The 23,587-nt window shown below is 28.0% G+C and overlaps 1 protein-coding gene across 6 annotated transcripts in view; it reads right to left on the bottom strand.

Moving 5' to 3' along the window:
• The window catches only part of iPLA2-VIA (calcium-independent phospholipase A2 VIA), a 135,941-nt gene that overhangs the window by 33,822 nt on the left and 78,532 nt on the right, over nt 1–23,587 (bottom strand). The window contains exon 15 of one of the 6 annotated variants that reach the window (XM_075372799.1): nt 9,262–9,579. The exons of 4 other annotated variants lie outside the window; for them this stretch is intronic. In XM_075372799.1, the coding sequence (XP_075228914.1) occupies nt 9,539–9,579 (41 nt within the window). In that variant the 3' untranslated portion in view covers nt 9,262–9,538. Of the gene's footprint in view, nt 1–9,261; nt 9,580–23,587 lie in introns of those variants that run through there. One more of the 6 variants, XM_075372798.1, reaches the window with a different exon arrangement.

Raw genomic sequence — 23,587 nt, 5'->3', positions numbered from 1 at the left:
TTGCCTGTGGCAACACAACATATTAATAGAAATATACAGCACACAAGAATAAAATACATCTGCCTTGTAATTCTTCTACCTGCATTCAATTCCTGAAAAGTGACTAGCAGTTTGTAATATTATAACAGATCATTTCATTTAATTCATTTTTGTTATTAAAATATATACTAAACGTAATTTTTTTACATGAAAATTTGGTTACTTAATCAATTTTATTAAAGCAAAGACAAGATTGCAAAAATATGTTAATACTATTAAAAACATAATCATATGAAGAGTTATTAAATAATTTTTTTTTTATAAAAACATTATCTCCATAATCTTTAGCTAAAGATCATTTCTAAAGCACTACTCTTAAATAAGTTTTAGCATTTGTAAGCATAATGAAGAGTCATTAAATAATATGTATGAAGAATTACATTTGTCTTATCAATACAGTTTGATAAATATTATCACAGAATTAAAACATAAATTCATTTCCAGGAACTCAAAATGAAAATTTTCTAGATAAAACATAATCTAATAACTACTATGATTTATAATTTTGGTTTCTAACCATTTTTGATTGAATGGTTCATGGATTGATTACATTAAAGCAAACTTCAATAATAAAAACTATGAAAAAACAATTACAAAATGTTTTATTTAGCTTGTCTTAATTTATTTTGTTGAATTAACATTTTTTGTATTGTTCACAATTTAGTGAAAATCTAATCTAATAAAATTACAGCAGAAATTCTTTACTTTCGACAATTAGTTGAACATTTTTCTCCCTGAATTCATTATAAACGGCATGGTAAAATAAAATAATTAATAAAATTTTGGCCAGCATTGTAAGAACAGCCTGCAAAGAATGTGTTTAAAATAAGTTTTACTAAATAATTTCTCAATCATATTTTTGACTGTAGTGTACAGTTTTAACTAACTCAAAAATAAATACAAGGAAATCAATTCCAAAAAACAGACTGATATTCTGTTGCTTGATTACTGCAGATATTTTTATAATCACGAAAAATGTTAAATTTTCTCTCTCAAGCATCTGTCTAGACAGCACAAAAATTACGATAATACATCCACCTAACTTCTCATGAAGTTCTATGACAATGAAGTTATCAATATAAAGAATACTACTGGTTCTGTCCAATTATACTTGACCAGTCTGATATATGTTTTGTGTTTGCCTAACAGATAACTTCAAAATTCTCCCTTTAACTTTAAATTTCACATTTACTTCACATTTTTATGTAAACCTACTATAACAGTTCTTAAATATACAAATATTGCATTAATTTTTTTTTTTTCAATATAAACAAACCAATTAATTTAATTACATTCTATATATATCCTTCAAATAAATTTCAAGTTCCATCTTACAAAAATACATTTTTTTAAATGTATAAAATACTAACATAATTTGCTTCAATTAATTTAATTTTTTTCATGAGTTACCTTATAGATAATTTTTCTTGCCCATTTGATTTCTATAGAAATTTTTCTCTTTCAACACAATGTTACATTATTTTTAGTTTCTACAATAATCACCTATTTAAACTTTAACTTCCTTTCCAGATTCTAAACCATTATGATTCTTTCCACAATCAAAGTAATCAAATGTAATGCTTTTAAATATAACTAATGCACCTAATTATTTTTTCTGTAAGATCTCTCCCCCTCTAACTGATTTATTTTAAAACATATTTAATTTTAAACCCAACCCATTTAGTAATAAGCTGGATAAAGCAGTGAATTTTATCAACTAACTTATATTAAAAACCTGTTTTCTATTCAAAATCTACAACAAAATTTAATTCCATTAAAAGCATAATTTTATGGTTGGAATGTAAGAAAAATAAATATGAATATAAGGCATGGATGTAATATTTAAATCACTTTAAACATACAGTTAACGCTTTAAAATGTTTCAAATCTATATTTAATAGCAAAAATTCTACTTTTTCACTCAAAATAAAATTATTAATAAAACAAGTATCAACATCTAAGTGAATGTACTTCTAACAATTAAAAACCACAATTTTTTTTTAGTTTGATGTGAAAGGGTGTGGAAGAGTGGAGGATATATATATATATATTTTAATATTCTAGCATGCTGCTTTTAATGAAAACTACCTATGAACATAAAAAAATAGCAAGCTTAATATGAATGTAAAAACACGTATAAAAAGCTTTTTGAATCCATGAATTTATTGTCAGTTATAAAATATTTAAGCAAGCCATTTTGGTGCATTCATTCACTAGTAGTTTTTATCCATTTGTGTGTGTGTGTGTGTGTGTGTGTGTGTGTGTGTGTGTGTGTGTGTGTGTGTGTGTGTGTGTGTGTGTGTGTGTGTGTGTGTGTGTGTGTGTGTGTGTGTGTGTGTGTGTGTGTGTGTGTGTGTGTGTGTGTGTGTGTGTGTGTGTGTGTGTGTGTGTGTGTGTGTGTGTGTGTGTGTGTGTGTGTGTGTGTGTGTGTGTGTGCATATGCCATATACGCAGACAAATCTCTTTCCTTATCCTTACTAATATTATAAATGTGAATGTGAGGTTGTTTGTTACGCTTTCACGCAGAAACTACTCAACCAATCATCATGAAACTTCGTACACATATTCTCAAAGGTATTGCGAAGGACATAGAACACTTTTTAGTAAAAAAAAACAATATTTTTTCTGAAGGGTAAAAAAATTTATATTGGTAGGTATGATCATCCGACAAAAAATTTGATCAAATTCAAGTCATCAGGCGTTCCAGTAAGTAAATGAAATAAAGTGCCAATCCAACACTGTAATACCGACGGTCAAGTCACTGTTCAATTGAGTATAGTATGCTTCTGCTGTTTCGAATCCTTCTATATTTATTGTTATTCTTCTGTCACTTCTAAGCAATACTAAAACATTCCAGTTTTTGAGGTTAAGTGACTGTTTATTGTTTTACTTCTAACGCTATTTTCAGTTTTTAATTTGTTTTTTTCTAAAATGCCTCAGAAGCGCAAATCTAACCTGTCCAGGGATTCATCACGGGCCCGGGCGGCAAGAGTTGCTCGAACTCAAGAATCTTCTGCTCACGCAGAACTACAATGACAACAACAAGCGAGGCGACAATGTGCTTTGAGGGCTGGTGAAACAACTTCTAAGAGACAAGAAAGGTTAGATGAGCAAGCTGAACGCCAAGCTACCTTAACAGCAGCTGAAACGCCAATTCAAACACAAATTCGTTTAGAAAGACAAGATGAACAGCAGGCAGCTATAAGAGCGAAAGAAACTCCAGAGCAATCGCCGGTGAGAAGAATCATTGACGCAGGAATGCAAATCGTGCGCGTCGAAAATTTAATGCATAACAATTGGTCTGTATTTAATAATTCTGAATTTCAATAAGATCCTTCACTTGAATACCATAAGCATTCTTTAATTGATATTGGCTCAATGAAAAGAAGATGTCAGAATTGCGATGCTTTGAAATGGAAAGATGAAACTGCTGGAATGTGCTGTTCCAGTGGTAAAGTTTCGCTTCCTTTACTTGGTGAACCAGAGGAACCTTTGAACACTCTATATTTAAGTGTTACAGATGAGTCGAAGCAATTTTTAAGTAAAATCAGAAAGTATAACTCTTGCTTCCAAATGACATCCTTTAGAGTAGATAAAGTGATAAGAATGCCCGGATTTTCACCAAATTTTACTGTACAAGGACAGATATATCATCAAATTGGATCACTTTTTCCAGCATATAATGAACAGCATAAATTTTTGCTGGTGTATTTTACGGGTGATGAAGAAAATGAAGTAAACCGTCGTTGTCAGTATATTGAAGGTGTCGAAAGAGATACAGTATTGAAAATTCAATGAATGTTACACAGTCACAATTTGTTGGTAAATACCTTTAAAAGTGCAATAGAAAACTGGCCTCCAGATAATTACATAGTGGTCATTCATGCTGATCGGACTCCACGTGGCGAACATGAGAGGCGTTATAATGCGCCGATGATCAATGAGGTTGCTGTTTTGGATACTGGTGACCCATGCTCTCCACGAGATATAGTGTTACGGGCACATGATAAAACACTGAAATGCATAGCTGATACTCATAAATTTTATGGTGCTTTGCAGTACCCGTTAATTTTCAGTAAAGGTGAACTCACTGGGCTTGCTGTGTCAATGCCCAAGGTTCTATTTTGAAGAATACTAGGTGTATTGAAAGACTTTGTCAAACAAACTGTATTTTCTATACTGTCTCCTTACTTTCAGTACAGACCCTGTAGTGCTTTCATTTTCTGTAAAATGTTTCTCCTTTTCTTCTTTTTGAAGTCAGTTCAATGTTTTTTTCAAAATCTTTTATTTTCTTCTTTATAGTTTTGTAACTTCTTTGAAGGAGAAATACGGGCACGAATACAAAAGGGACTACTCCTAAGGGAAGGTAATGTTCTTCTTGAAATAAAATAGGCTCATTCAAAACAACTTGACAATATGATAGAAAGGATAGGATTTGCTGTCAAGAATCAACCATACAGAAGCAAAGGCTGTTTAAAATGCAGCACGTTCAAGATACATACTCTGAAAGGGAGTGTAAATATGGTTCAATCTACAAGCATCTTTCAAATGAGACTCAAGAACAAAGATGATAAAGTTTTTCGTTGATTCATAAACATATTTGTAATGCAATGCAGAAGAACATTCGCATCGACTGATTGTTGTAAGAGTGTCATCATTAGAAATTGTAAAACGAAAGAACCGATAAGAAACATACTTGTTTACAGGGAATGCAATATTATATTAAAACAACTTAATACAAAAGTAAAATGGAAGTATGGATAGATCATTTTCAATACTGGCTATCGAATATAAGGATAGATTTTCAATCTCACTCAGATAGATTGAGTTTGTAAATGTAAGGGTTGAATTCTAAGCTGATCTAGCTAAAACAGGTTCACTGATAAAAGAAATTAACTAGTGATCACATTATCATCTTGTGAAATAAATTCCATCCCTCCAAGGAGGAGAATATTTTGCTTGAGGGTAGCTTTAGTTTTACATTATGTAATGTTATTTATCAAGTTTTTTTTACTTTTATAAAATTCATTAAAATGCTTTTTCTTTGGAGTAATGATAATATGAGGAGTTAACCACATCACAGGCATTTAATTTTTATCAACTTTTCTTTACTATTTACATAAAAGTTACTTTTCATATAAGAAATTTAATTTCAACTTGACAATCTCATAATTTAATGAGGTTGATTATTATAAACATATTAATATGAAAGAGAGTGTGTGTGTGTATGTGTGTGCATACACACACACACACACACACACCCACCCACCCAACACACACACACACACACACACACACACACACACACACAATAAATTAAATATCAGCTAATTACAGAAATAATAAAAAAATGTATAACTTATAAATTAAATATTACATAAAAAAAAATTACAGTACATATCACAAGTGTAAATTCAAAATATTTAATGTACTCTATACTACTTCATATATACTCTTCCAATTTACACAAATTAAAAAAAATATTTATATATTGCAAACATTTCCTCAACTGACACATTTACTTTACTTACTTATCTCTATTAAATTATTAATTTTATAACATAAATTTATTTTAAAAGATAACTTAATTTTACACAGTGGGATAAATATTAAGTATTTCTTTTTATAAAATTTCAGAGTTAAATCAATATTAGTTGTGTTTATTATAGAACTCAAGCAAACATACATAAAAGAAAAAAAAATGAAAAACCCTAAATAACCAACCATATAAAATAAACTGCTAAATTTACTCAAAATTTGATAAATTATCTAAATTTTACTTATTCAGATTATATTTCTTTAATTTACTTTTAAAATAACTAGTTCTACATATTTTATTTGATATCTAAAACTCTGTTATTGTCAGTTTCTTTTTGTTTTTATCTGTCTAATATCATTTTACTTTAGGAACCACATAAAATAAAGATTGCATTTTTTGTCCAAACATTCCCATGAATAATCATCATCAGCCTCAAAAAACACAGCTATAAATATTTAAGAAACATATATTATTGCTAAAAGCAGTTTACGTTTTCACATTTAAGTATTTTTTATTGCTAAAAAAGATAAGTGACAACTCAAAACTGCTCCAACATTTTGAAAATTATATTAAAATGAATACAACTGAAAATCTTACCAACGATAAAGTAATATTTCTTATAAAAAATGAATTATTCATTTTTTATAACAGTTTATAATTATTATAAATTTTTATTGAAATTACAATGAATTATTTTCTTCAAAAATACCTTACATAATAAATGGTCACATTAAAAAGGACCATTTATAGACAGCGCATTATTCCACACAGCTGCATCCACAGTGTAACCGGTGAATAAAAGTTCAAATCGGTTAGTCAGGTAAACGAATAAGGCATTAATTTACCTGACTTATCATCCTAAGATGGTTTGAAATAATAAAACTAGTACTCCAAATAATTATCAGTTGGAATCCAACAAATGCATGAAGAAAAAGATAAGAGTTTTTCCAGAGGAAACCTCGAAGAAAAGTGAAAATGTATATTATTTTAAAACAATAATCTTTTGCAATAAATGTTTTTATAACTTTTTCTTATTTCTGAACCCTTCAAATTTTAAATAAACAATAGAGAATTTCTTCTTTAGTAAAACTAATTATGTTTTCATTATGACTACTTTCTTGAGATTTTATTTCAGTAAAAATTCTATTGATAAAAAACTAACTGAATATAATAATAAAAATTATTCATAAAAATTAATAAAATAATTAGAACAAAAAGAAATTTCCATTAAAATTAGAAAAAAAAAATTGCATATATATTTAATAAAAAAATAATGTTCAAATAAGCTGAGTAATAATTATTTATTAATAAGCAGTCAAATAAAAAATAATACATTTTCACTTGTTTACTTTTTGAAGTTAAGAATAAATAAAAGACGACTCAAATTTATTAATTTTGCTGTAGCAATTTAGTTTAAATTTTAAAATAATCTCTAGCCTAAATAATATTAATAATAATAATAATAGTATAATTATTTCTTTAAAAAAAAAATAATATTAACAATTGGTAACAGTTCAATATATCACATTAAATAAATAAATAATTTTAAGCATTAGTGAAAAATAAAGTTTAATTTGTTTTAAATATAAAATAACTATTAAAACCATAAAATGTAATTGCATTTTAATGCACTGGTAAGTTAGGAATATAAAATAAACATATATATGCATGCTAAAACTTATATTAAAAAGATATATTTATATATACACAATAATAGATTAAATTTTAAAACATATAAAACTTTTGATTATAAATTATGTATAGCAGAACCCCTGCAATGAAAATTATCACCAGTATTATTACCAAAATATTACAAAAAAAAATCACCAATTTCTTATATCTCCAAATGATTTACAGAAACGAATGTAAATAATAAAAAAAACCCCTTTATAAGAATAGTAAACTTACTGTGAAATAATAAACTGCAATTTTCTATATTAAGCTACTTACACAACTTTAAAACAATGGTAACATGAAAAAAAAAGTATAAATAGAAATCAAAATAGTACATTATAGCTTACAAATACAAAAAAAAAGTACATAAAATACATGCAAAATAAAAGTACATGATATTCAAGGCACAAAAACATTCTGTAGAATGTTACAACAAAATAATTAAATTTTAAATTAATGAAAAATACAGATACATTAATAGGAATAATAATTATAAATATAATAACAAAAGTTATGGAATCTGTTTTTTTCATTACAGAAAGAAAAAAAATGTAAACACGGGGCAAATTACAGAAAGATTTTTCTAAAAAAACCAAACAATTATGCAATTAATGCACTTAAAATAAATAAACTAAATAAATCTACACAAAACAGATACTGTAACATTAACAAAAATTAATACTGCTTTCAAAACTGGGTAAAGTAAATGATTACATACATTAAAAATTCTGCATGTAAAATAATAATTCATTTCTATACAAATTTTCAACTTTGGGTTACAATTCAATGTGATACATTTAAAGTAATGATGACCTAGCATAACTATAAAATAATGTAATAAACAAAAATTACAAGACTAAAAAGTCTAAATTCGTTAAACACTTCAGGATATTTCTTTACAATGCCCCAGAATTATCCTGATTTTTATTTTAAAAATGAATAATTTAATAACATTATATTACCTTCCTCTAAAATAACAATTTTTCAAATAACAGGGATTCCATTTCACGTTAAGCATAAAATAGTTATAAAATAAAATAAAAAATTAACAAACAAGGTCCATTTAATTCTCAATTTAAAAGGGTAGTTTTCAAATAATTTAAAAAGATTTGCAACGGTTAAACAATTTTAAAAATTTTGTATTATTTCAAGAAATATGTATCTTTTTACATATTCCAATTCATAATAAAAGTTATGGAATTTTTCATTCCAACAGGATGTAGCTCAGTATTATGTAACAATGGAGAGAACTGGAACTTGTGTCAGAACATCACAAATTAAAAGAAGACACTAAAAGAGTCTAACATAACTTTCCAGGATGATTTATTAAATATAAAACAATTCTTTCTTCGAGAAATTTAATATTGAAACAACTTTTCCTGATGAAAAAAAACTACATTTATAAAATCAATTAAAAGATAGTGATTCAAAATTAATAAAAAAAGATATAAAAAAACTACAAATACATAAATATATTTTAAAAATTACCAGACTGAAATTAAAAACAGATAATGAAATAACCACTGCCAATATGCAAGAATAGTAGCTAAACAAACTATGACATTTGGATGATAACCCCATTCTCGTACTGGATTGTAAACTAATAAAAAAAAGTATATGTACATATTTAAATATACTTTTTTTTATTTTACAAAGGCATAAATTTATTTTATAACATTGCGTATGTAGTTTTAAACCAAAACGTTTATTATCATTACAATCATTTTTATTTTAATAAAGAAAAAAATAATATAAATCCTATTCTAAAATGGGCTCAGCTAATGAACAAATCGTGAACTTATCAAGGTAAATATTTAATAATTAGAAATAATTAATATCTAACAAAAAATTAATGACAATCGATAGGGATATTATAATAATAAATAGTAATTTAAAAGAAAAGTTTGGTCAAATGTAAAAATTATTAAATTTTAATCTAACCAACAACGTATAATTGTATAGTACACATTAAATCATTACATCAATACTAATGTGCTTTAGTTTCATTGTTAACCATGACAACAATTAAAAAAATATATTTTAACCACAAATATACTCATATAGTAACAACATATATTATTATTAATACTATAATAAACTATAAGGATGAATACTAAATAAATAATTATTATTATTATTATCACTATTACTATTATAGGTTTTGGTAATTAATAACATTACCAACAATACAATGATGTTACTAGGGTAAAAATAAATAACTTTTTTTAACATAATTATAATAAGACACAAAATATGCATGGTTATTACAGAAAATAAAAAATCTGTTCATTGTGTCTTGCATTCCATTGGATAGGCATCAATTCCATCTACAAAAAAAACGTAAATAAATAGAAAATTTAAAAAAATTAAAGTATAAAAAATGTTTGATAATAATTATTACTAGAAAATATGAAAAATAAAATAAAACTTTAATTTTACTAACCCTTTCAACAACTAATAAAATAAATGTTGTGCATGTCAAATGGATAGAAAATCCCAAATCCAACTAGTTAGTTGCATTGCAGTGGTTAGTTTCATTACTAGATTGTTCATCTTTATCCGTTATAGTGCAATGCAGGTTCAAAACCGATTAAAGGTATAGTTAAATACAAATATTGTTCTTTTTATCAATGTATCTCAATTTATTTGGGTCACCTCAAAGCTAACCTCTGAGCAGACTTGTTTCCCTTCTGCAGTATTCATTTCACTATTTACATTTTTTCATTATCCTCGATTCCTTCTTCCCTTTAGATTATGGGGATCAGATCCTCACTAAAGTGTAACTGTAACTAGTGACCTACATACAGTCCTCCTTGGATTCTCATTATCAATAGCTTTAAAACAAATCTAACTATTTGTCATGTTGGCTCATGACAAGCCAATTAATCCCTCACAATCACAAAAAAATATTGGTTTAAATTCGTTTTTAAAGTAGTGTAATATCAGAAGGCAAGAATTCAAATTTAAAATAAAATCCTGTTTCAGCCTACTAAAAATATTGATCATAAGGGGAAAAAGATCATTCTGAAGCACAAAAGGCACTATAACGGCAACAGCGCTTTGAAAATGAATGTAGAGAAAAATGTACAGACTACAACTGAACATGAGCTAAGGCTTTCCGGGATGTAAAAATATATGTTAATTCCAATCCAGCTTAAGTAGAGAAACTACACTTGAAAAAAAAGACACAGGTTCTATTTGATACATGAATGGTCAACAAAACAGTGATGATTATGTTTTCATGACCTTGGTTTAAAATATGAGAGATCATTGAATGAACATGGAACAAAATTTCAACTACTCAGTCACTCTATGGAACCATAACTTCCAGTACTTATTAAATGAAACGTCTGCAAAAACAGTCACTTTCATCCAGTTGATATAAATGAAAGCATATTTTCAATAAAGGTACTTTTAAATCAATAATCAGTGTGTTTGGTAATATACCTTGCATCATATGCAAGAAAGCTTATATATATATATATATATATATGATAAACAAATAAAAACTATCTTTAAACTGTCTATATAGTCTGTGTAATGTTTCATTCTAAAATTCTTTTAATAATTTCCCCTTAGAAGAAGCTTTAAAGAATGGAAGTTCAATAAAATGAAGAAATAATCATTAAAATCGGTACAATTATTAAAATGTACCACTTGAACATTAAAATAATAAAAATATATAAATATATAAAATATATAATTATATATATAATATATAAGTTAAAAATGTAAGAACCTTTGGTTGAAACAAATTAAAAAGATGTTTAGGAAGAAAAGTTATTTTACCACTGTAATGATAATATTAGGAGAAATTTTATTTACTCATTATGGGTTGGCAAGCCACTACTACTGCTTCTGCTATAACTGATTCAGTTCTGTTTTAATGTAGTTATAACTAGTTTGCATAGATAAATCTGAAGATGAATTTATTCAAGAGAAAAAGAAAATTATTATATAGTAGTTAGATACAGTTCTAAAAGAAATAGTAGGAAGGCAATAATAACTAACAAAAATAAAACTTCAAATGTAAGGTTTCAATAATTATTTTCTTCCTCTTCCAAAAAAAAATGAAAACAAGATCTAATTGTATAAGTATCATAGAAGAAAAAAATTCCATTGAGAAATATATATAAACACCAGGATTTCAAGATAAAGCATATAAAGTTGTATTGAGAAATACTGGTTACTTTTTTTTTTAACAAATATATGATGAAAGACAGAGGGAGTGTTATCCTAATATTCAAATAATTAATTATTCTTCTGAAAAATGATTTATTAAAGATATAACAGTCTGAATTAGAAGCATATATCAGTTAGTTATACATCAATGGATATGGAAAAACATAACTTGAAGATTGATTTTTAATGAAATGCTTTAGACAGTCCTAAACATGTTTTAATTGTCACAACAGAAATTTAAGTTTACAATAAACTGTCTGATTGTAAATACTATATGAACATATATAAACTATAGATTTTTACAAATATTTGTCCTTTGTAAAATAAACTGTTTTCACATTGTACTGAACATTTAAACCATCACTAGAATGCACAGCTGATGAGTAGCTTCTTGGTTTTGGGGGTACACTACATATATTTAGGAAGTACACTGCCAAAAAACCTGAAAAATGTGGTATCAAACCAGTGGTTGTGTGCACCACATTCTAAATATAAACACTTTGCATATCTTACATATTAAAAAATAAGTAAAGATGATAAACCTTTGATGCATATCAAGGAATTGATAAACCAGTTTTTTTTATTAAAATGTCATCAAAGAATCAGTTCACATTCTTCCCTATCAAAGATAGAAGACCCTGGCATAACTGCTATCATGAGAATATGTAAAAACAATACAGATTTCTCCTCAAAGTTTTTAAAATTAAAAATCAATCAGTAAATATATTAAGGTCTTATTTGATTCCCACTAAAACAAGGAAATTATGTTACCTGCATCAACTACACACATTGTACACTGGTGTACGTGTGTGTGTGTGTGTGTGTGTGTGTGTGTGTGTGTGTGTGTGTGTGTGTGTGTGTGTGTGTGTGTGTGTATTTTTTTAATTCAAATAATTCATTAACATATTGAGTAATCTGCTAATAAAATTTAACATTAGATGAAATATAAACCACCAAAAGATGCAGGATCTTGTGAAAACTGATTCTTGGAATAAATATGGTAAGTTTAACTTCTTATCTATTTACTGTATTTTGGTGGTTTATATTTCATTTAATATTATATATATATATATATATATATATATATATATATATTCTAATGGACCAGAACCAAATTCTACAACAAAATCGAAGGAGGATTAACTCGTTTGACTGTGTGTAAAATTTATTCATACTGTAAATATTCGTGCCACTGGCCAAAGGCTGCAACTTATGGTTTACTAAATGTGGCAGATATATGGGTCTTTATCGTTTAGTTGCGTAATTATGCAGTTCAAGAACAAAAAATCAAACAGGCTTGAATTCTTTCACAAACTGGGATTTGATCTGCCCACAAAATTTACACAATAAAGGTTGGCAATCAAAAAATTTCTAAAAATCAAAAATATTTACATTTGAAGACTGAATCTCTAATGAAATGAAACAATACTGATATTTTGACCAAAGGAACCAACCAGCAAGAGAACCAAAACAAATGCACTGTAAGCTCTGCAAAAGTAAAAATAGAATGTTTACCACCATTAAGTGCAATATTTGTTACAGTTTCATTTGTGTTGATCACAGAGAAGGCATCTATAATAACTGCAAGCCTAAAATCTCACTAAAATTAGTAATATGCATATTTAATAACAGAACCATTCCTGTTTTTCAATTATAAATTACTATATTTTTTAAATATTATACTGTTAATATTTATATTAAATTTAATTAATAATTATAAATGTTAATTCAATTAAATACAAATTAATATTATCATTACTGTATATATTGAAGTAATTATTGCTATTGATTATAACTATTATTGATATTCCCTTATAGTTTTTTTTCTGTATTTCTAAATAATAAAAATTTGTTAACTACTTATTGAGAAAATATTCACTGAAACACTTCCCTCCAAAAAAATTTATTCATACAGGTGAAAAATCCACCTTTTTTATAAACAGTATAAGCAAATTAGATGTTACCAGTTAAAGTGTAAAAAACAGAAAAATAATATGAAATAGAATCATATTATTATATTATTATCATATTATGAAATAGAAAGTTATATGTAACATTAGTTAAAATATAAAAATAAAAATCAACTTTACTAACAATTTATATTATATCTCTAGTGGTTTTGATCATTTAACCATCCTCAGGAGAAAAATTTTTCATAATTTAAAATATAAAAATTAAAACAGATCAAAATATTATAAAGCATTAAAAGCGTATTTATATTTTATAATATTTTTAATTTTTTTTAAAATTTTATAATATCTTTAATGTATGTTTAAAATATTAATATTATAAATATGCTTTTAATATTTTGTATCTTTAATAAAATGTATATGTTTTAATTTTTATATTTTAAATTATGAAAACATTTTTCTCCTGAGGATGGTCAAATGACTGAAAGCATTAGGAATATAAATTGTTGGTAAGGTTGATTTCTATTTTTATATTATAACAAATTTTATATACAAACAGTGCCATATTTGAAAAATTTAACTTTTCTGTAACAGTTTTTATAACCCTTTTAATAACGTGCATTGTTAAATAAAGGCAACTTTTAAGTGTACACACACATACATGTTATTAATACAAGGAATGAAAATGGAACTTCAAATAATTTTACATATGATCATAACAAAAAAACAGTGTTTGATAAAAGCTAACACCACCTCAACAGAAACAACTGAAAGTAAAAATAAACAAATATCAAAGACCATAAACTTTGACTACTGTTTTTTTATTATAAAAAGAAAAAAAATAATCATCAGTCCAAAAAACATACTGAAAAATTTGTTATAAGGATTGAACTAAAAATAGAAGATAAGCAAACACTGAATGAAATGGCATTGCACGTACATAATATGTGTCTTTATAACATTAATGAGGTACATAAAAGAATAGGTGAAAGTGACAGAAAATGTTAATAAAATGGAAATATGCAGTAAACAGTTAACCTCAATAGCCAGTGTTTCAATGATTTCTCATTTAATGACAATCATATTACACAAATAAGAAAAATGATATACATTATGTTAATTTATTATCTATATAACCTAGATATCCAATTGTATATAAAATAATTTTCTAAAGATATATAACACAAGCAATTTAGCAAAAATAGCAGAGCAAACAAAACAATTAAAGCATACATTTGCCTAAGCACACGCATTTTATTATTCACAAAATAACACTGAAACAACAGAATTCACAATCCAACTATTATAATCCACAATATTATAATCACAATCCAAATATTATAATAGCAAAAATCTAATAATATGACACTATCAGGTTCATCAATTAAAAAAACCGAAATAAAACTTGCTTAAAATTTAACCTCCACATATGGGCAATGATAAAAATGAAAATTATTTTTAACCCTTGTGACCTTTGTTACATTCTAATACAATGGAACATAATAGAGAATGTTTAAGACCAATTTGTTAAAATTATTAAAACATAAAAATTTGCAAACTTCAAACTTGTACTTGTGCTAAGAATATCCAGATTCATGTTAAATACCAACTCATGCTAAGATACTCTCCTTCATCCTAAATGTAACAATAAGAAGAATCACACTTCAAATAAAATTATTTTGGGTTACTGAAGAAAAATTAAAAATATTACTTATAATAAAAATTAAAAGTACTGAATTTTTTACTCCTGTGACATGGGCTGAAAAATTTGTACAGATGTTTAACACAGGTAAATAAATATTTCACAAAATTTTTAAAATTAAGAAGTTCTACAGATTTTTTAAAAACATAAAAATCTTCAATTATAAAAATATGGGTTCATATAATATCAGAAACATTAAATCTCCTTTTAAGTAAGTCAATATCGTCTTCATCACTTCATTACTTTGATGCTAGCTTCTGAGGTGAATGTATAGTTTTAATAGTAAAAAACGTTTGAAAAGAATCACATGCATATGTCATAATTTTCTGCTTTAGAAGTTGAAATGCGCAAGTGCATTGAACTAGTCGGGTGGTTTAATTTTTTTAACTTTCAGGAATAGTTGAGAATTTTACTTAAATGCCCTACACAGTCACAGAGTACCAGCACAGTCAGTGGAATGTATACAAGAAGGGTTCAAAAGTAAGAGCCGATCAGTAACAAAATGAGAACAGTTGAAAAAATGTAAATTTATTAATAGCTCCAAATACTTTCATATTTACATTATTTTCTATACAATCACCATTTTATTCCAGATACTTTTGATATCATGATCAAGTTTCTTCAAACCCACTGCATAAGATTCCACCATCTGGGATTACTGCCACTTTTGCAAAGCCATTTTCAACTATTCACTTTCCTCAATCACTGAGACACAAGCCAGTTTTTGAGATGTAGAAAGAGATGATAGTCACTGGGTGCAAGATCAGAACTGTAAGGGGATGATCAAAAATCTACCATCCAATTTTTTGAATTGTTTCTGTTGTGCATGTAACCATGTGTGTGGACATTTATTATCAAGAACAATTCCTGATGTCAGTATTCCCCATCATTGTTTTGAATACACGAAACAGTTTAGAAAGTGTTTCACAATATACTTGTAAAGTGATGAATGTTCCAGGTTCCATGAAATCAATCAAAAGCACACCCTTCTGGTCCCAGAATGGTTGCCTTGATTTTCCTTCGAGACTGGTTTAAATTTTTTAAGTTTAACTGAACCAGAATTATGCCACTGCACGAATTATTGTTTCATCTCAAAATTGACATATGAAATCCACATTTCATCACTAGTGATGACATGGAGAAAAAATTTGTTTCCTTCGTGATTAAAGCGGGCAAGAAAAGCAAGTGCAGATGTCATCATTCTGTGATCTTTGTGAACATTAGTCAACATTTTCGGCACCCTTTATATGGCTTTTTTAAAAGAAATGAAAACAATTATGAAGGGCAGTTATCTGAACAAGTTTAAATGAAAAGTTTGATGCTGTGCTCCCTGTAATTAAGCAGGAAAAATCCAAACCAAAACCTACAATGGAAGCAACACAAGAATTATTTGAAGAGTTTGAAGTTAATTAAAATTTATCATGGTAAGTAAATCTCTTCTTAATCTCTTATCAATTAATATCAAGTTTAACAAAGGAAGATGACAAACTTTTTTCCCCAGCCCAGCCTCAATTTCCCCCGAACCTAGTTCAGGCGTTCAGCCATATTCTGCACCCCTGGTTTATATTAATATAATTTTAAATATATAACAGTACAGAGAAATAATATGAATCTTAAAAGGATTAATTTCAACAAAACAATATAAAAATATACACAGTAATGCCTCGCTATTCGCAGGTTTGACATTCACAGTTGCATCATCCAACTTTCTAAAGAGTGAATTTTACTAGTATAATACAGTAAATAAATTAAACAATTAACATTCAGTATTGTACTTAACAAATGTTTTGTTATTACTGTACTACTTTTATCATTTGAAAAAAATATTTTCATCCATATTTGGGAAGAGGTTAACAGCATATAGCAGGATAATTTATTAAATAATAAACATAACATTTATTTAATAATAGTAGAACATAATAAATGGTCATGATGTGTATTTTTTTGTTAAAATGTTTACTTTAACTGTAGCCTAGTTATGACGATAAAGAAAATATGGGCACCACCAGCCACTGCTCTGTTGTTGTTAACAATCTTGATACCAATGCTCACTCATCTGCAAACTGCAGCAATTGGTGTGTGGGCTATTTATGTTGTTTTCTCAAGTTCAGTGCATATAGTAAAAACAATCAACCAGCAAACTGCAGTTGTGATACTGAGCAGATACATTTGGTTTGTGCGCAATCTAATAAGTTGTAAGAAAGATGTCATGGTTATTTTTAACTAAAAATAATTTCCTAGTAGAATGAGCTCAAAAGCACCAGTAATATTGCGTGAAACAACCTGTATATATGGTAGGTTCAAAAGGTTCCTATAATTATCTCATACAGTTTAAAATAACAATTGTAATAAGCCATTTTTTGTTTTTTTACACCGATAGCATTTTTGGTTTTATGTTAGGACTCACGACATAATGATATAGCAGCATCACATTTTTCATGCACAAAAAATTAAAGTTGTTTGTTTAGTAATGTGTACATTTCAATGAAAAAATCAGCAACTGAACTGTGCATAAATGATCAAACTTTTCATTTTGCTTCAAAAAAATCGCTGTCCGCGATATGAAGCTGCTTGAACAAGAACACAGAGAATAAGCGATGAAGAGAGCAGTAGTTTATGAATGACATAAGCATTTTAGTGATGTTCATGTTAGCGTTAAAGATGATATTTGTAGTAAGCGCCCATCTACCTCAACAAATGAATATAATATTGAGCATATTATAATGTTGTTCACAGTGAAAGAAGAAAAACTGTCACGGAAATAGCATTAATAAACGGAATAATTGAAAGAAAATAATATATATATTTTAATACCAAGAACTAAAATGGATTTTTTAGTATATTTTTTGTAACAATATTTTTAAATATTTTTACAAAAAATCTTGCATTTTTTAATTAAGAATCAAATTTTAGGTAGGTTCAGTGATTAATTTGGAAAAAGAGGGATTTTAATAAAAACAAAATCCCATCTCCATCTTTAATTATCATTGAGAAATTATGTTAACAGTAGTGAACAGTTTAATAAAAAAGAAAAAAAATGCCACTGTTTTATAAATTTGGATAAGGCAGAGAAAAAAGTGAAACTAATGAAAATAGATATTTTTAAATTTTCAATCGACTGCATACTACAGTATATGAACGTAGCCTACATTAAATTTTGTTATTATAAAGCTTGCAAACAGTAAACGCAAAAAAGGATTAAACCATGTTTCCTGGTTTCTGAAAATATAAATAATATGTTTCCTGCAGTTTGAATAATTTAATACAAAACAAACCTGGTAAGTATGTATATTTTTTTTTTTAAATTCAAACAATTCATCAATATATCAACTACTGTAGTAATTAAGTTTAATAACAACTTAACCATCAAAACACAGTAACAGAAAAACATAAAAAAATCTAAAACAATAGTCGACTTTCGCAGGAATTCACATCATCAGTCTGTACATAACTCTATAATTACATCAAACAAATAAGAGAAAAACTTAAAAATTTAGAAAACATAAACACATTAATAACCACAAAATTTGAAATAACAACACAACTCCACTGCCATTACTGGAATGATGTAAATTTAAAACATCACATCTTATGATCGTAATCATTGTTACAAACTGCTACAACCCAACATGTCTTTAATTAAAACATCATCTTCATACGATTCAGTGGTTCATCATTTCATACTTTTGCTTATATTTATAAATATAATATTTTTGAAGTATATTCATTTTTTATTGTTATTACAAATCTACAAAATTTCTAAATTATTTTTAGAATCAATAATACTATGCTTACATTGCCACAAACAGCCGGCCACATTAGCCACCACTTTTTCTGTTTTACAGAACATTATAATGTTTACAGAAATATATATATATATATATATATATATATATATATATATATATATATATACACATACGAGGTCTGTAAATAAAGTAGTGAAACTGGTTCAGAAAAACCTTTTTGTTTTTACAATTCAATTAAACATGAACTCAATCACCTTCGAAATAGTTCCCTTGGGAAACCATGCAACGCTTCATAGCAGTGTTGGAACTCAGAAACTGGAATATCCTTCAGGTGGTTGGTTACACTTTTTTTTATGTTTTCTACTGTTCCAAAATGGTGTCCTTTGAGGTGTTTTTTTTAAAGTCAGGAACAGGAAAACATCACAGAGACTCAAGTCAGATGAATAAGGAACTACAGGAATACCAAAAACTCATTAAAAACCCATTAATTGAGATACAGTGGAACAAGGTGCATTGTCATGATGCAGCATCTAGTTATCTTTGATGGCTGGTTTCACATGGGCAACTCTTTTCCGCAGTCTTTCAAGAATTTCTTGGTAAACATATTGATTTACAGTCGTCCTGCAGGCAAAAAAACCCCTTATGGACAATGCCATTACTATTAAAGAAAGAAATTAGCGTGGTTTTAATTTTTGCTTTTTTGGGACGTGGCGAGTTTGAAGTGTGCCACTCCTTGCTCTAGCATTTTGCTTCTGGGTTGTACTCAAATATCCAAGATTCATCATTAGTAATAACATTTTTTAAAAATCAGGATCAGTTTCAATTTAACCAAGAAGATTGCGGCTTACTTCCACTCTGTTGTTTTTCTGTTCAACAGCGAGGTTTTTTGGGAACAATTTTGCACAAACTTTTTCATGTCCAATTAGTTTGTCAAAATTTGATGGACTGTGGTTCGGTTCAAATTCAATTGTTCTGCAATCATTCTGACAGTTAATCGTTGGTCGCACCGTATCAAGTCTGATTCACTCAACATTTTTGTCACTTTTTGATTTATCTTCCAGAGCGTGGATCATCCACAACAGATTCCCGGCCATCTGAAATGCTTTAAACCACCTAAAAAGTTGGGCTTGACAGAACATCATATCCATACGCTCTTTTAAATTTTGAAACAGTTTCAGTAGAATTCTCACAGAGTTTAACATGAAAGTTTATTCCACAACGTTGCTCATTATGAGCGACTAGTATCACTCATTTTTATAACACAACAAAAACTCGTTTCATGAAAAGCTTGTTTACGTCTCACGTGGCAACAATAGACTAAAAATATTAATACCTAATATAAATCAGCTGTTCACAAAACCATTGTTTACTAGTAACTTTACAGTGTTGCCATTTTGGCTGCCAAAAAAAAACTAGTCTCATTACTTTATTTACAGACCTCATATATTTTTTAGAATATTTGTCACAAGATTATAATAGCTCAAATTCACATGTATCCTTTTGGCCAAAATACAATTCAGGGTTACTCTGTATATAATATTTGTAACATGACCTCATAAAAATTTGAACCAAAACAGTAACAGTATAGACAGCACTTACAATAACTGTCTATTAAAAAAGAGTAACATCGCTTTATTAAGCCACTTTATAAAGAATCACAATGAAACGTACTATTTTCTTACAGACAGCTGAGATTCCCAGAAATTTTAATGGAAATTCTTCTTTCCTTCATGACTCAGTTTTTCCACCTCATTTTTAGTTAAAATTATGTACATAAAGTGTTGCTAAATCGCAATAGTTATACCAAAAAAAAAAAAAATAAGTAAAACAAAAATACTATAAAAATAATAGCAAAACATAAAAACCTTTTTATCTTCACTGAGAGCCAAATCAGTAATTTTTTTAAAAGATGACTACCAAATTGAAACAAAAAGTTAGGAAATTTTAAAATACATAACTTTACTAAATTTATATAAACTACTTTCCTTAAATAAACTTAAAACTAATTTTTTACATTATCTCTTAACAAAACTGCAGAATGTTAAAATTGCATTAGCAGCAAATCAAAACATGAATTTTAATTAGTAATTTTTCATAATTATTACTCGCTTTTTCAAACATATAATTTATAACAATAAGGCAGAAAATAGCAAGTTTAAATATTATATAAAATAATTTTTTTTTTCAAGTGCTGTTCATCAGATACAATCCTTAAAAGACTTATTTCTTTTATGATGTAATAATATATAATTTTGTTAATCATTAAGTATAATTAACTTAATATATGTCAAGAAGAAAGCAATTTGAAAACAGAAAAAATAATTGGAACAATCCAAAATTAGAAAAAAATTGAATTTAATGAATAACATAAAATGAAAAATACTTTAATTCATTTTAACTTAAAAAAAATTGCTTTATATCATTTACAATGGAAAACACATTCTTTTACCCCAATACAGCATTAATAAAATTTAAAAAATTACTACTTAGAATTTTTTATTTTTTACAATTTGAAAATATTTTACATCAACATAAATTTTATATTAACTTAGAAATAAAAAATGAATGAATCAAGAAACTTTTATCGCTTACTTATCTAACAAAATTAACAAATCAAAAATACAAACTACTGTACTTCCAATGTAACAACTAAATTACAAATACTTACAAGGCTCAGCTGATAAATTTGCACGCAAGACTAGTGTGCTATAAGGAAACAAAAGGTACCATCAAGTTGGGCTGGCAGCACATGAAATTCCCCTCTACAAACTTGCGATAATGCATAGAAATCCGTTTACCGATTTGTTTTCATTAGCAGTTAAAATGGTGTTGAGTACGGTCAATATGTATACAAGGTGTTAACAAGGCGCACAGTGATCAAATTTTTAACAGCAGAAAATGTGAATCCTACAAATATTTTTCATCATTTAAAGCGGTTTACAGTAGTGAAATTGTTGACAGGAGTACTGTTAATAGGCGAGCGTTTAAATTTTGTGAATGTGAAACAGTCAACACGTCCACTGCGTATCACGCGGCTCCCGCGTGAGTGTGGTTGTCCCCTGCAGCCGGGCCACACGGCTCCCACGTAAGAGGGACTATTCCATTCCTTGGTCTCCCCTCCCTTGCCGGCTGCAGGTATAACATCCCAACCTTATGACGCACTTAGTTAGTGTCCTACCTTTGCACTGTGAAAGTCGTAGCGAGTTTGTGTTAATTTTTTTGCATTTTTTTTGTGATCAAAGTTGGCTTTGTGTTTTCTGCTCCAGCTCTTCTTTCTTCAACAACATAAAGGTAATTTCTTCTCATAACACTTATCTAATTGTAGTTTTTATCATAATAAATACAGTATGTGGCAAAAAAAAAAATAGCATCCTTTCACACGTCAAGATTTTTAATTTTAGCACATAATAAATTGCACAGCCAGATTTTTGCTTATTTTTTTTTACTTTTACTTTCCTTTCAGACATGGCTGATAATGAACCATCAACTTCTAGGGGTCCTGAACCAAAAAAAACGCCGATCGGCTGAACCGAAAAGGGTGTACACAGAAGAAGAAATTCAGAAAATTATCGAGGATTTGGAGGATTCTGATGATGGTCCCATGTTGGATTTGGACCCATGTTTTAGGTTATACCATAAGTATAAGTAGTTTACGATTTTTTTTTTATGTATGTACAAATGTAATTATCTTTTAGAGCATTATAAATGAATTTTAGTTGTAAGATGTTTGAAATTAATTTTATGTAAATACAAATTATAAAAAAAATATACGCAAATTATAATAAAATATTTTAACTTTCAACTTATTTTTTTAATTCACCAAGAACCACTAATTTATCAAAAGAAAGATTCGAATAGAATTCTGGAAATAATTACGTATAACCAGTTGTTTTTACACTCACGCGGGAGTCGTGTGACTAGCATACCATTAGCAAACATACATTGATTTCAAGGGCCGGGCTGGTCACGCGGCTCCCGCGTGAGTTATATAATCTCGATAATACGCATTACTATACCGAAAATCATTTTAAAAATGTCAGGTAGTATTTAGTCCATAACAGTAGAGTAGCTTTACTAAAAAAAAAAAATCAGCACGGGAGTTCACACTAGTGATTGCGAGAAGCAGCGAACGTGTTAAAGTGACAATTGAAGTCACACCTCGTAGCAGATGATCAGTTTCTGCGACTGACGAGAAACATTGAAAGGAGGTGAATGATTTGCTTCAAAGTGACCAGCAATGCATTGCTATTCAGTTAGCCGTATCTAAAGAACAAACAGGCCATATTATTGAGCAACTGGGTTACCATAAAATATGTACACAATGGGTACCATGCAAACTGACAGATGGCTCTCCACAAGCTGAAGTTTGAGCCTATTCCGCATCCGCCATACTCGCCAGATTTGGCTCCATGCAACTTCCACTTCTTCACTCATCTCGAGAGATCTCAAAGGTAATCATTACACCACTGACGATGAGGTAAAGGAAGCTATAGCGACTTGGATCCGAGAAAATTTTGGCCACTTTGGATCCACCAGACTTTTTCAGTGACAGAATGCAAAACTTGTTACACATTGGGGAAAAGTGTATCAGTATAAACAAGGATTATATTGAAAAATAATTACTGCGTTTTGTGGTATTGTACTGTTATTCATTTATTATTTCATTCCAATATCTTTTTTCATTTCCACGCTACACATATATGTGCAAAATTTATCAGCCAATCCTCGTAGTACTCTTTTTAAAAAAGACCAACTAATGAAACAAATTGATAAAAATAATAATTTCTTTCTA

Source organism: Lycorma delicatula, chromosome 8, assembly GCF_047948215.1.
Source record: "Lycorma delicatula isolate Av1 chromosome 8, ASM4794821v1, whole genome shotgun sequence".
NCBI lineage: Eukaryota > Metazoa > Arthropoda > Insecta > Hemiptera > Fulgoridae > Lycorma > Lycorma delicatula.
The sequence above is the reverse complement of the archived record's forward strand: the minus strand, read 5'-3'. Positions and strand labels throughout refer to the sequence as shown.